Source organism: Diceros bicornis, chromosome 1 (assembly GCF_020826845.1).
Source record: "Diceros bicornis minor isolate mBicDic1 chromosome 1, mDicBic1.mat.cur, whole genome shotgun sequence".
Taxonomy (NCBI): Eukaryota; Metazoa; Chordata; class Mammalia; order Perissodactyla; family Rhinocerotidae; genus Diceros; species Diceros bicornis.
This window is the reverse complement of record NC_080740.1, coordinates 43,979,334-43,993,867: the sequence shown is the minus strand read 5'-3', so window position 1 is coordinate 43,993,867 and position 14,534 is coordinate 43,979,334. Positions and strand designations below refer to the sequence as shown.

At 44.3% G+C, this 14,534-nt stretch overlaps 1 protein-coding gene across 1 annotated transcript; it reads left to right on the top strand.

Annotated features, from left to right (window-relative positions):
- Nucleotides 1–204: 204 nt before the first annotated feature.
- Nucleotides 205–13,496, top strand: PPIC (peptidylprolyl isomerase C). The gene is made up of 5 exons (XM_058539334.1): nucleotides 205–390; nucleotides 6,759–6,872; nucleotides 7,334–7,427; nucleotides 9,630–9,814; nucleotides 12,848–13,496. Exons 1-5 carry the CDS (start codon nucleotides 274–276, stop codon nucleotides 12,974–12,976), a joined length of 639 nt encoding a protein of 212 aa, XP_058395317.1. The 5' UTR covers nucleotides 205–273; the 3' UTR covers nucleotides 12,977–13,496.
- Nucleotides 13,497–14,534: the final 1,038 nt, after the last annotated feature.

The following is a 14,534-nucleotide window of genomic DNA, read 5'->3' as shown; positions in this document are numbered from 1 at the left end:
GGCCCTGGCGCCCAGCGCACCCGCCGCAGGCGCGGCGGTGGGACCCGGCTACGCCCTCTGCGGCGCGCCTCTCCGAGTCCCTAGTTCGGGTCGCTGGGCTGAACTTGGGAGGAGCGCACCCTGGGTTCCGGCTCTGCCCCGGCCGCCCATCCCCATCCGCATCCCCATCCCCCGCAACCGGGAGCGCGCAGGCGCAGCTGGCCGGGAGTCCCGCCAACAGTCCCGGCGCCTGCGGTCGTGCCCGAGCCGCTGCCACCACTGCCACCGCTCACCATGGACCCGGGTCCCCGGCTGCTGCTACCTCTCATGCTCTGCATGGGGCTCGGCGCGCTCGTGTCTTCTTCGGGGGCCTCGGGAGTTCGCAAGCGAGGCCCCTCGGTGACAGCCAAGGTGACCGAGCGGCGAGCAGCAACTTCCCCTCGTGCCGGCCACGGGGATTGGGGAGCTTTGGGGACTGGGACCTCAGCGTCAGGGGCGGCGAGGAGGGGGCTGGCTTCCCTGGCGCAGAAGGCGGGAGGCGGCGGGGGGCTAGGTGGGAGGGGGTCGCCCGCGCGCGGGGGGCGCGCTCTCGTGGGAGACTTTGGGGGCGCTGGGCGGAGTCCCAGCCCGCCCCCGGCGCCGACTGTTTGAACTTAGCCTCCCGGGTCGGTGGTCCGACGTGTCCAGCCCGGGGGCTGGGAGAAGCTTCCGGAACCGGTGGGTCGTTTCTCCAGGAAGGAGACTGGCCGAGTACTTCCTTCGGCGTGGCGGGGACTTGGGAACAGAAGCAGGAAGAATGTGGGAGGGACGGGGACGGGCGGAGGAGACGCGCTCCGAGCCGCGGGTTTGCAGCCGGCCGGCCCGCCGCGGCTGTCACCCGGCCTGGAAGAGCCCAGGTGCAGCCCCTGCCGCGGGCTGCCCGGGCCGCCGTTCCCCGCCTGGCCCAAACGGGAGGCTGGCCGCCTTCTGCTCTGTGTAGCAACCGTCGTCCTCCCCCGGCAGCGAGAGGGGCGCTTTTAGACTTCCGCGGCTGGTGGGTAGACCCTGGGCTTGGGAAGGTGCTAGCGTGGCACGAGTGTCACCTGTGTGACTGAGGCCAGCCTTTTCATCTCGATTAGGGGAGGAAAAAAATCTGCCATGAACTGTGTCTTTACAGCTTCGGTTCTTTTTTCAGCATATTTACCCAAGGTTAGAAGATAATGGGAGGGTGCAGGGAGAGGAGGAGGAGGGAGGTAGGAAGAGAGGGAGTGATTTGGTGGTGCCTTGATCACCACTTCTAGAAAAACCCACAGGCACTATGCGTCTTGGAATCTGGAAGGAAGGGCAGCTGCAAGTGATCTTAACAAGCAGTCGGGTGTTTGCCAGTGGAAATGATACTGCTGAACTAGTAGAATGTTCAAATCCTCCACCACAGACCCCGCCGAGGAGTGGGAGGACGAGGGGGTCTAGGAGGTTCAGCCCAACGTCTGATGTAGCCTAAGAGTGAGCCAAAAGGCCATGCCATGCTGCGGGGGGGGGGGGGGGGGGGGGAGTGTGAGATAAACTTAGCCTGATTGTTTTAAGCACTGATTCTACTCCCAGCCCTTAATCTTTGGGTCCTATCCAGTTTTGGGAAATGCCTTGTATAAGGCCACAGAGCTGAAGGGGTTGGGGAGGGGGGTTCTTTCAGTCCGCTAATACTATTTGGGTCTCTTGGGATATAGCCGTAAACATAAAATTTATAAAATTATGAAATGATGAAGGAAATAAACCCTAATACAGGTTGGATGACATTTAAAAATACCTGAAGGATAAGCACAAATAGCCTGGCAAAGACTTAGAAGGCAAAGGGAACTGCATGTGCAAAGGCCTGCAGACAGAAAAGCCATCCGTGTGTGCAGAGGATGGAGAAAGGCGACAGTGTGGCTTCAGCCCAGGGATGAGAGGGGAGTGGCTTGAGATGAGGTTGGAGGGCTGAGCAGTAGCAAGATCATGCAGGACCTTAGAGGCCACAGTTATGACTGTGGGTTTGAGGCAATTATTCTTATAATTTGAGGGCTTACTTAGGTGCAGTGAGAGCGGAGGAAGGGTTTTAAGCATGGGATGGCATGATCTCATATATGCTTTTAAACAATTACTGTGGTTGCTCAGTGGAGAGTGAACAGGGAGGTCATCCAGGGCTCCATGTCAGAGTCCAGATGATGGTGGCTTGGATTAGGGTGGTAATGGCAGAAATGGGGAGCAAGGGAGGGACTTGAAAGAGGTTTTTGAAGTATAACTAACAGAACTTGCTGACGGTTTAGATGCGGGTGGGGGAAAGGGAGTAGGATTGCGGGAAGCCCAGTTAGATTTCTCAGTGTGAGTACATGACCTGCAATATTTGGGCACAAGCTTCACCTGGGAAGCTTTTAAACCTCTCCATGCAGAGACCCACCCCAGAGCAAGTCAGTCACAATCTCTGGGGTGTGCCGCCTGGGTTGGGAACCTCTAGAAGAGGGAGCCAAGAGGGGAGGAAGCTGGTGGCTGTAGGAGGGGAAGAGTGGGAGCATCTTAGCCCCTAGTCTAGGGTGCTGTCACTGAGGAAGTTTTCATGTGTCTGCTCTCGGAATTGTCACTTAATGTATCTCCTTTTTTCCCCCACCAAATTTATCATTAAATTCTAAAAGCTAATTGTGTAGGCAAGTCTTCCACAGACTCAACTCTGTTGAATTACTTTTTCAGTGGACTTTTTAAAACAACTAAATGTATTGGAAAATAGAGACATTAAAAAGTATTTCTCTAAGTGTGGAAAAGTAGATTAATTGGCCGTTGCTCTAGTGTATTGTTTTCCCCAGCAGTCTTTTCCTTTTTCTCTGATTTCAATTAAAAATAGCAATCTGTAAATAAGAGAGGTGTGAGGTGCTGTCCCCACACAGGGCCGTTTAATGGCACTCAGTGTGTGGTGAATCCTGCTGCCAGCCACTGTCTCAGCTTCAGGGCTCTAGTTCACAGGTCTCCAAGTCCACCAGATTGGCATTTGCAGCCCTGCATTTTCCAGCAGATGCCATGGGTTCTGTGCAAAGTCAGGCACCCAGAGTATTGAAATTAATGCTTCCATCTTTCCAGCTGCACTCACGTCACAGCTTGCTGGCACTTTCTACAGCATGGAGTGGCCAAGAGGCTATGACCGGGTGACCTTGGGCAAGTTATCTAAGTCTGATGCTCTGTTTCCTCCTCTGTAAATGGAGATAGAAATGATACCTACCTGGGAGAGTTTTGCATATTAGATGTGATAAAGCAAGTAAAGTGCTTAGCCCTGACTTCAGAGGTCACTTGTTAGTGTTGTGTTATTAATCCTCCGGTGCCAGTGCAGCCCTGAAAGGAATCATCACCTGTCATACAGGTGCGGAACAGGAGCTCAGAGTTAACTAACTTGCACGAGGCCCCATGGCCAGCTAGCGGTGGAGCCTGCTGGAGAACAGTTCCCTTGACATCAGAGCTCATGGACTTGCTGTCTTCTGTAGTTGCTTTGGAAATGGAAGCAGGATTAACCGAAAGGGTTTGGGTCAGGCTATGTGAGTGCCTCTTGCCTCCTCTCTCACTTCTCCCCGCCTCCAGTGCCCCATAATTTTCAAGTGACTTTCAAGGGCAGCCTTGAGGGAAAAAAGAAGTGACTGAGCTGCCCACTCCTGAAGGGCAGCATGGAGTCCAAGTACCACCTTTTCTAGGAAGCCCGCCCCGATCCCCAAAGATGATCATCCCGTCTAACAATGACATTTTATCTGTGCTTGTCTTCTTGTAAAACCTGACTTCCCATTATATTATAGCTACTTGTATGTTTTCTCTTCTGTGGGACTGTACGCTCCATGAAGATAGGGGCTTTGCAGCCCCACCCCCTGTCCAGCACAGGGCCTGTTCACAAGGGCACACAGCAAAGTCAGAGAGGATCTCAGGGTGAGGGAGTGTAGAGTGAGAGGGTTTTCCTGGCAGCCCCAGTGGGCCCACCTTTACCCTCTGTCTAGGTGTGTGCGTGCCCTGGTCCTCGTTTAGTATCACCTGGCATTGAACTCTTTAGCATTTTTGAGTACCTCCTTGAGCTGACACTGTGCCTGGCACTCAGGATCTAAAAGCACTGTTTCTACCCCTTAGGGGTCCCTGATTAGACCGAGAGAACCATATCAATGATGAATCACAGTCCAATTGGGCACAGCCTTGGATGGAAATTTTGGCTTGCACACTCTGGGTTGGGAAACCTTGGTACATCATTTAACCTCCCTAATCCTCAATTTTCTTATTTGTAAATTGGTGATAATAGTACCTTCCCCAGCCCCCAAGGATGCAGGGAGGATTAATTATATAAGATATGTAGGCAAAGCGCAATGAGACAAACCACTGACGAGGTCATGTTTGTTTCCTTCCCTCCTTCCTACTCCTCTTGTCTCTCCCCTTCATTTAAATGTCTCTCCCCTCTACCTTATCCCTGCATACCCAGTGCAGGCCATATCACCTCATTCCTGAACTGCTCTAAGAGGCCAGATTCTCCTCCCAGTTGAGTAATATTCCCAAAGTCTTCCTTGGGTCCTGTTCTTTCCCTTCCCTCTGGTGCCTAACAAAACCCAGATCTCTTAGCTGGCATCCTTCCTCAGCCTTCTGGAACTGGTGAGAGTCCCTTCCTAGCTCCTTGTGGTCAGAGGGGCTGCATTGCTTCTCTGCACACACACCACATTTCCTGCCTTGGTGCTTGGGTTCCAGAAAGAACTCTGCCAGGCGGGGCTCGTGCCCATTCTTGTGCCTGGAGGCTGCTCCCCTCCTTCTCGGCCTGCATCCCATCACACCTTCTCCAGGACACCTTCCCGTAGCCCTCATCATTCCTCCAGGCCTGGGTACACAGTGTTCTTGGGGCACTTGTCACATGCTGCCCTGTACTGCGGTTATTCCTTTACTTGTCCTGTCTGTTCATGTAAGCCACCTTAGGACAGGGACTCTTCGTGTAGCTTGTGCCCCCACATTGCCTTTTACGTAGATCTTTGATAAATACTTGTTGACTAAATGAGATTTGATTTTATCATTTCCATTAGAGTTAGGAAAACTCTGCTATATTTTCTGGCCATCATTCATGAAGTTGAAGCATGTTGCAGTTTGGAAAAAAATGTTAATGTGTGCTAGGCCACATGTAAGAAAATAAGATTTTTATTGAAGAGTTATGCTGAGTGACAGGCACGTTTTCTTCATCTTCTCTTGCTGCTCTCCCACATTTTATTCTCTTTGCTGTCTATATTTTTCTCTTATTTTAAAAGTCTGGTGGCTTTTCTAGCATCTTATACAGAGTTTCTTTAAGATTACGTCCCTGATTCTTTTCCTGGTGCTGCTTCGTTATTGCCCGTTATTGAATTTACTCCTTGGCTTGGAAATCTTTTTGGAGAAACTGCTTCTCTTTCACACTAGCTCTGCACAGCCAGTCTCGTGTGCATTTTAACACAGCTTCCCGTCCCCGAGCCACGTTGAATTGTTCTCCTTTACTGCATTGCCCATCTCAAGGGCACAGTCTTTTATGCATTCTATAAAGTTCTACTGTGCAAATAATAATACAATTTTTGCTGCTTTGGCCATGTAAAAATTGTAAAATGCCACATAGAGCACTAAATATCACATCAGCCCGTGACAGACGTACTGATGTCTTGGCAGAAGCTCTTGTCTTGAACTAAAGCTTGACACCTTTACTTCATGATTTTTCTAAACTGTGAGACATCTTTTTTCTTTGACAACCCTTCTTATATTTTTTAAAGCCATGTCTTGAATGTCTTTTTTTACACATTCAAACAGTAAATTGGTTCATATAATCTAAACTGGCTAATAGAATGCTCTTTGACTCCGTGGCCTTTTCAAGTGTTCTGTCTCAGAATCATCTTCACACAATGATTTGTGAAGCAAAATGTATATAATTTTGTTTCAGATGAAACAGTTAAAAAAAGAGTGTGAGAGAACTTTTAAAGTTTATTTGCAAAAAGGTGACTCGCTCACTTCTGGATATGTGTTTTCTTTCTTCTGTTCTAAAATGTTCTGACAGAGAAAGAACACATTCTACTTGTGTAACTTTGTGAACATGACGACTGAATTCAGTGTCTAAGTTTACAGGGTAAATGGCTTTGTCAGGACCCGAGTGTAACGTTCGGTGTACTTTGGACGAGGCTGGGGACCTGGGGGCATCCTGTGCTTGAGAGTGAGTGGCAGGCCTTCTGGAGGACCACTGTGTGTTTTGATCGTCTGCTGCGGTCCCCTTGACAGCAGACGTCTATTGCAAACTCATTGGGAATTTGGCACTGTTCAAGTTACAAAAAAATAAATCTGGATGGTTAGCCTATTTCTGTCCTCACCAGTTTTTTCTCCTGCCAAGATTAGAGAGCATTACATTTCAGAAGAGCAACAGTTTCCACTCTAAGCTTCATCTACAAAGCTGGGAAGCGAGGAAGTGGCAGCAGTGTCTGTCTGGGGTCCGTGGGGGAGTAGAATTCTTGAAGATTTTGCTGGCTGACTCTGACAGCATTGAGTCAGACTTTAAACCCAGGACCTAGCACAGTGCCTGGCCCATCGATGGTGCTTAATAAATGTGTGTTGAGTGAATATTTGCAAGTGAAATGCACCCACAAAATAGTTTCAGAGCTCCTTTAATTTATATCATGCTTCTTCATGACTCCTTTATAAAATACTGGTGGGCAGGGCTTTTGTTTATGGATCAATTCTCAGATTTTAATTTTCACTTACCTTGTGTTTGTGGCTTTTCTACATTGTAAACTTCTGCTCTGCCTTTCAACCACACACAGGTCTTCTTTGATGTGAGGATTGGAGACAAAGATGTTGGCAGAATTGTGATTGGCCTCTTTGGAAAAGTTGTGCCCAAGACTGTGGAAAATTTTATTGCTCTGGCAACAGGAGAGGTATGTCTCAGTTTTATTACCTGTAACTATGCACAAAATTGGATCTTCCTTCTTTTAAGCCAAGCATAAAGATGTCTTCTGGGAAAATAAATATTAAATTAATAGGTCAGATGAACTTGAGACATCTTATAATATTTTACTTTATTTTCCTATAAAATATATATTCTTTAGAGTTCTAGAAATTGAGGGGAAACAGTCATCAAGTGAAAATGCAGATTGTTCTCTTTTTACTTATTCAAGTTAATACTTTAATTCCATAGTTTGTTTTTATTACTATTATTATGATGATTATTTGGTCAGCTAATGATAAATTTCTATCAGTAAATCATTGCAGGGACCATTGCAGTTCTGTAGATTTTTTGTGTAATTTTCTCATTTTGTCATTTCCAGATAAACACTGGGGTTTATCTTTCAGTATGGGTTATATCTACTTGTATATTCAATTGACATAATCTCTTTAGAAAGGATATGGATATAAAGGAAGCAAATTTCATCGTGTCATCAAAGATTTCATGATTCAAGGAGGAGACTTCACCAGTGGAGATGGCACTGGCGGTAACATCTTTGCATTTTTCCTTTCCTGCTTACCAAATTGAAACCTAAGTTTAAGCCAGTATATTCACCCAATATATTGAATTCCCAGATTTAAGGAACAAAATCATAAAGCTCACCAAACTAATTCTTTAAGAAGGGTAGAGTTTGGGGTGCCTCATCTACCAAAATCTTGGTAGGCATGAACGAGTAAGGCTTCCTAAATTTAAAAAGAATTGCTTTGGTGTTCATTATCTTTCCACTGTGGAGAGATATTCATTTAGTAGACTGTTTTGCAGTTGTTGAAATGCTAGATTACTACTATGTAGCAATCCAGAAAGATGTCTGTCACGGGAAGGACAGGAAGAATATAAAACCGTGTGGACACTGGGATGGCAGCTCACCACAAATGTGGATGTGTTGGTGGAGGAGGACTGGGGGCATCATGCTAGAATGACAAGACTGGGTATTTAGGTGGCAGGATTACAGGTGAATTTGTCCCCTTCTTTCAAAATTCTTTCATTTTATTGTCAGCTTTTTCAATAATAAAAAAAATTTAAGTAATGGATGAGTTGTCAAAATTATAATATAAACTAATTTTTATAAACAAAGTTAGAGTTCTATAAAATACAAATAATTAAATTTATAGAGTTTCAGATATCCCTGAGCTTATTGTTTCTCACTGAAGATTCCATCTACCCAGCTCCCTGGACTGTTTTCCCTCAGAAATGTAGTGAGTTCTTTTTCTGAACACACATAATATCTATCACTACACAGAATTTAAATTTACTTTATGTTTAAGATTTTTAATTCAGCAAATACTGGTTTTAGTAGATATTAAATTGCTACTTTTAAAAGAAACAGGCCGTTTTCAAGCACTATTGCTAATTTTATGTTTATTGCCATGGTTTATTTATAACTAAATGGCTACCATTAAATGCTTGGATTTGCCAGGCACTTCAGGAGGATTACTTTTAGTCCTGGCAAAAATGCTGCAGGGTATGGGGATGCAGAGTGGAGCCGAGAAACATGTTCAGGTTACTTGGGTTAACGGGGTTGGTGAGGATGCTCAGGGAAGCAACCCCAGCTGCTGCAGAGCTGGGTCTCACTGGAAAAGCCTGCAGTCCGCTCGGGGCCCAGCAGGATATCTAAGCTTTACAGTGCCCTCTTTTCTGCGTTTCTCTCTCTCTGCCTTCCCTGCTGTGTGTGTGTGTGTGTGTGTGTGTGTGTGTATGCAACCGTGCACACATGTGTCTTGAGTTAAAATTCTCTGAGTTTTGGAGATAGGACCTTTGGGATCACTTCAGTTTAGCCCAGACCTTTTTGTGGGCAGAGCTTTCCTCCAGGCCATCTCATATGTCACTAACCAACCAGCTATAAACTGCATGCCTCTGATACCCACTTCTGGTCCTTGTAACTGAGCCAGGATTTTAAGATTGGCAACCGATGGATAAGGAGCCCTGCAGAAGGGCAGGATGGAGGATGGAGTAGTTACTTCTCATGGTCTATACTATTGTTTTATGGGGAAAATGTGTTCCGCACTACCTGCTGCCTTGCTAGAACTCCAGCCCACATGCCTGCCTTTGGTCCTTCTGTTCAAGGTTGGATCACTGGGCACTCCCAATTGCCATCATCCTCTGTATCCTGATGAGCCCTGAAGTCATCAGGCCTAATGACTTCCAGGCTGGCTGCTATTGCTCTTAGCACTGAGGCAGGAAAGAGCACTGGCTTTAGAGTCAGATAGTCAGACATTCAAGTTCTGCTCTGCTGCTTTCAAGTTTTATAACCTGTTTCCCGTTCAAAATGGGATTGAGAATACCTATTCTATAGGATTGTTGTGAGAATTAGCTAAGGGTGTATATTAGGCGCTTCTTGCACCCTGGTTGGGTGCTGAGGTAGGAGTGACCGAGAACAAGTAACCTGAACCTCAGGACAGAGACTGAGCCACTGACATGGCTCATCCACCTTTCCATCTGGCTTTATGATATCATCCTCCCTTCAGTTCCTTGGTCAAGGTTTGGGTCTTGGTCCCTGGTGCCCTGCTTCCTTAAGGAGTTAATTTTATCTTCTCCTTTATTTCTCCTTATGTTTGACCATCTTTTTCCCCATCCGACCTCTGATAAGATTCTATTAACCAATTCTACTAAAACCTTATGTTTCCTTTTGAAGAATTTACTTTCATATAACATCTGTTGATTCTCCTCTTTTTTGTTTTGTCTTACTCAGGTATAAGCATTTACGGTGAGACATTTCCAGATGAGAACTTCAAACTGAAGCATTACGGCATTGGGTGGGTCAGCATGGCCAATGCTGGGCCTGACACCAACGGCTCTCAGTTCTTTATCACCTTGACCAAGCCCACCTGGTTGGATGGCAAACATGTGGTATTTGGAAAAGTCATCGATGGAATGGTAACTTTTATATTATTTTTTCTCATTCAAAGCTTTATATTTATGATGAAAGTAATTTCAGTGATTTATTTTAATCTTAAAATGTGTTTGTTAGAGCTCCATCATTATATGCTGACTGGCCTCATCAAAGGTGAATAAATTATCTATGGTATGATATTTTAATTGTTAGGAGCATTGGCACAGAAGCTGAGGACTTGACGAGAAGTTGAATACAGTCATGTGCCGCATAACGATATTTCAGTCAGCGACGGACCACATATATGACAGTGGTCTCATCAGATTAGTACAGTACCATATAGCCTAGGTGTGTAGAAGGCCTTACCACCTAGGTTTGTGTAAGTACACTCTATGATGTTCACACAATGACAAAATCACCTAATGACGTACTGCTCAGAATGTATCCCCATCGTTAAGTGATGCGTGACTGTACTTAATTTATCTCACTACTTGATATAAATGGAAACTCTTTTTAATGTAACCGAATAAAACCAGGGCCCTGTATGTACATATGATGGAATATTATTTAGCTTTAAAAAGCAAGGAAATCCTGTCACATGCCACAACATGGCTGAACCTTGAGGATGTTAAGTAAAATAAGCCAGACACAAAGAGACTGTATAATTCCACTTATGTGTATTTAAAGTAGTCAAATACATAGCAACATAAAGTAGAATGGTAGTTGTCGGGGGCTGGGGGAGGAGAAAACGGGGAGTTGGTGTTCAAAGGGTATAGAGTTTCAGTTTTGCAAGATGAAAAAGTTCTGGAGATTAGTTGCACAACAATGTAAATATACTTAACACTTCTGAACTGTACGCTCAGAAGTGGATAAGATGGTAAATTTCATGTTGTGTGTTGTTTACCACAATTAAAAATAAAATGTTAAAAAATATCCTGAGCCTCATGTGGTTCAGTACAGACACAAGTCTTCAAAGACACACAGTATAGCAACCAAAATTACTAAAGAGAATTTAAATTTATGCTGGTGTGAATCAAAGAACATCAAAGGGGTCCAATTCATAATCCACAGGAACTCTTCTTAAAATCCTCGTTCCCTTCAACTCCCAGCATTTGTCTTCCTTAGCAACTGCCCGAAGAAGCTCTCTCACCTCCTAAACTGGTAATTGTAAGGTCTGCCCTGGACCATCCTTGACTCCCTTGCCTTCTCCCACATTTCATTTTGTTTTGTTTTCATCTGAGTTGTTCTGCCTCCCTCATCCAAATGTAAATAAACTAATCTCACTCGCTGCAATTCTTCCATAACTTCTACCTGCTATTCTGATTCTACCCAACAAAAGCCCAGGAGCTGAGCTGGCCAACCCCGAAGCTCCCTTACAAGGCAAGGAAGTGTTCAGCCTGAGCCATCAAAGAGAGAATTATTGTTAGCAAGTGGGATGAGAGGGAAATAGGGCAAACACATATCACTTAATATATGACTTACATCCCATCACAATAAATGACGTGCCTCTACTCTCATGAGCCATAATTGTCCTCAAAGAATCTATTCTGAAATAACAACGAATGCCAGCACTCCTCAAGTCTCTTATTGAACTTTGCTTTTGAAATGAGCTAAACATGGGCATGCATGTGTTAAACCAGTCTGGGTTTTTGACCACTGGGCCTAACCAGGTTCTAAATAGTTTAAGTGTAAACTGATTCAAACATTCATTCAATGTATTTTAAATACAACATTGTGCTAAGCTGTAAGAAAAATGAAGAGTAAAGTTTTGGGTTTTCTTCTGGTCATGGCTTTTCTTCACGTTGTCTTGATCTTGTGTCTTATTGCCCTAATTGACTGTACCGACTTCCTTCCACCCAGTGGAAGCAGCCTGGGAGACCTGCTGCTTGGTCTTAGAGGAAGAGTCCTTAACATTTTATGGGTCATAAACTTCTTTGATGAAAACTAGAGACTTTCTCTCCAGGAGAAAAAAAAGTGTGTGTGTATTTCATACAGTTTCAAGGAATTTGCAGAATTCCATCCCTTGATCCTCCAGAGATCATGTGGGTTGCTTTGTTAACACTACGAGTTTTCTGGGCCTCACTTCAGACTTCTAAAATCAGAACCTCCAGAGGTGGACCCACAAATAAGCAATTTTAAAAATTGTGGTAAAATATATATAACGTAGAAATTTTCATTTTAACCATTAAATAAGCATTTTTTAAAAGTGCCACAGGTAATTCAGATGTGAAGCCACTGCTTTAGCCACATGTGTGCAAACGCACACACACCCCCACACACAATCTATTTAGAAATATATATTATTATTAGGAGAATGCTGGTCTTTTATCTTAAATTAACCTAAGTCAGCCAGAGACTGGATTAGTTGACACCATGTCCAAGGCACTTAGACACTTTGTAGCTATTCGTGTCTCAACCCAGTTGGGGAAACCCAGCAGAAGCCGACCTGCCTGGTCCTTGACCAGACCTCCCGCCTTCAGTGTGAAACGTAAGGTGGTTCATGGGCTTGTGAAGCCTTCCAGGGTAGAGAAAGGGGCCTTCACACCACTGTGGGGTTGGGGTTACATTAGTATCAGACTCAACCTGTAGATTAATGGCTTGGGTCAGCTTTAAAATGGGCAAACGTGGGACTAGCTCCATTTCTTAATCTGCTTTCTGGCCCATTTTATTATGTCTAGACCTATTATAGGGTGGAGCTGAAATTGATTCATACTTCATATTAACTCTTAAATGCTGGGTTGTAACAAGTGAGTAGAAATACCTTTTATTAGAGGTAGGTGTTTACGAAAATATCTAATTTTTTTTTAGAATATAAAATGTTAATAAAAAGAAGTGAGGAAATACACAAATATGTCTTCTGATTAGCACAGTAGTGGGTAAATTTTATTGTTATTTATAAAGTTCCTGAATATTCTAAGTTTTCCATAGTTAGCTTGCATGGTTTTTGTAATCATAAAACAAAAAACAAAAAAAACTTTTTTCCCACCTGGGCTTTTCAACTTGGCATGGATTTCACCTTTCGATCACCATAGCTGTGAGTCAGAAGTGAACCATGGGGTCTGCCTTTCTCTCACCAGACAGTGGTCCACTCCATAGAACTGCAGCCAACTGACGGGCACGACCGTCCGCTCACCGACTGCTCCATCGTCAACAGTGGCAAGATAGACGTGAAGACGCCCTTCGTGGTTGAGGTTGCTGACTGGTGATACAACTGGCAGAAAACAAGAAACACACTCTGGCAGGGATGTGTGTGTGTGTGTCTTTTCATTCTTCAAAGTTACTGTTTGGCTTTGTTTTTTCACTTTCTTCTGTTTTCCACCCCAGATCATAGGAAAGTATACCTGTGCTTACCTACATATAAAATCATCCACTCAAAGTTTAGTTTGCATGACTTTTGGTAAATCACTTATTTAAGGATTTTGCACTTAAAAGACATATCCTCTTCCTCCAATGGTGCTGTTTTTAAACTAGAAAACTTTGTACTGGCTATCTTCTTTTGAAGAATACAATCATTATTTTGCTGAATTAATTGTGATGCCCAAGTTGAGTGATGCTAAAGAATTCTCTGAAAAAAATGGGGACATGAAGTTTATTTTGTATTCAAACAGAATTCTTTTTGGGTAAGGGGAGATTTGATTAGTATAATTTGATATATGTCATAGGGACTTTTACCTGATAAAAGGTGCTTTGGTCTTCTTTATAATAAATACTTTTTATATAGATCAACTCTTTTTGCAAGACTTTTTTTAATTTAAAGTTCTTTAAAAAATTAATGTACAAAAATATATGCACTCTAATGTTAACAATGAACAGATTAGAGAGGGTTCTGTAAATCAAAATACTAACCCAACTGGAGAATTTGGGATGGGAATGCACTGAAATGATGCCCATCCACATCCCAAATACTTGAGCTGATTATTCACTAATTTGTAGTCAATGTAACAGTTTTAGAGAGTTCCCTTGAGTCTAGTTGCAACAAAAAGGAATCTTTTCTTCACTTATGTAACAGGATGAAGATTCAGGCCATACTTAAACTAGATGAGAAAGTAAAACCCTCTTGTGGCCTTGGTGTAACATACCCACTGTAACAGAGGGTGCCTGATCTCTGTTCAAATGGGAGTGGCAGCTGTTAGAAAACAGCCCCATGGCTTCTCCTCCGGCATCCATGCAGTGAGGGTCCAAAAAAATCCCATCTCTTGAGCTACATGCTGAGAAAATTGCTTCAATGAGAGAAGAGATGAAATGAGCATTCTTACTGCTGATGGGGTGTTTAATGGCTACAACCCTCTTGGAGAGCAATTTGTTAATTTTTTTCTAACAAAAATTTATTAAAGGCCTTTGATACACCAGGTACTGGTTTTGGGTTTTGGGGATATAGCAATGGACAGCGAGAAAAAGGCCTCATGGAGCTTACATTCTAGTGGAAAACACAGAATTAATAAAGTAACAAAAAAAGTGATGAGTACTGTGAAGAAAACACGCCATGTTTGCTGGAGAGGCTGGGAGGGAGTACTGATCAATTGGCCAAGGAAGGGCTCCTGAGGGACATTCGAGCTGAGGCTGAAGAACAAAGAAAGAGGCGGCAGCGGTCAGGCGGGATCTGCGGTATGGGCCTTCCAGGCAGAGAGGGAAGAGAAAGTACGAGGGTCCTGAGGTAAGAAGGAGGAAATTCCAGGGCAGAAGAGAAAGCCAGAGTGCTGGAGCCTGAGAGGTCAGAGAAGTAAGGCTGAGACTGGATCATTTCAGCTCTGGGGGGCCAGGGGA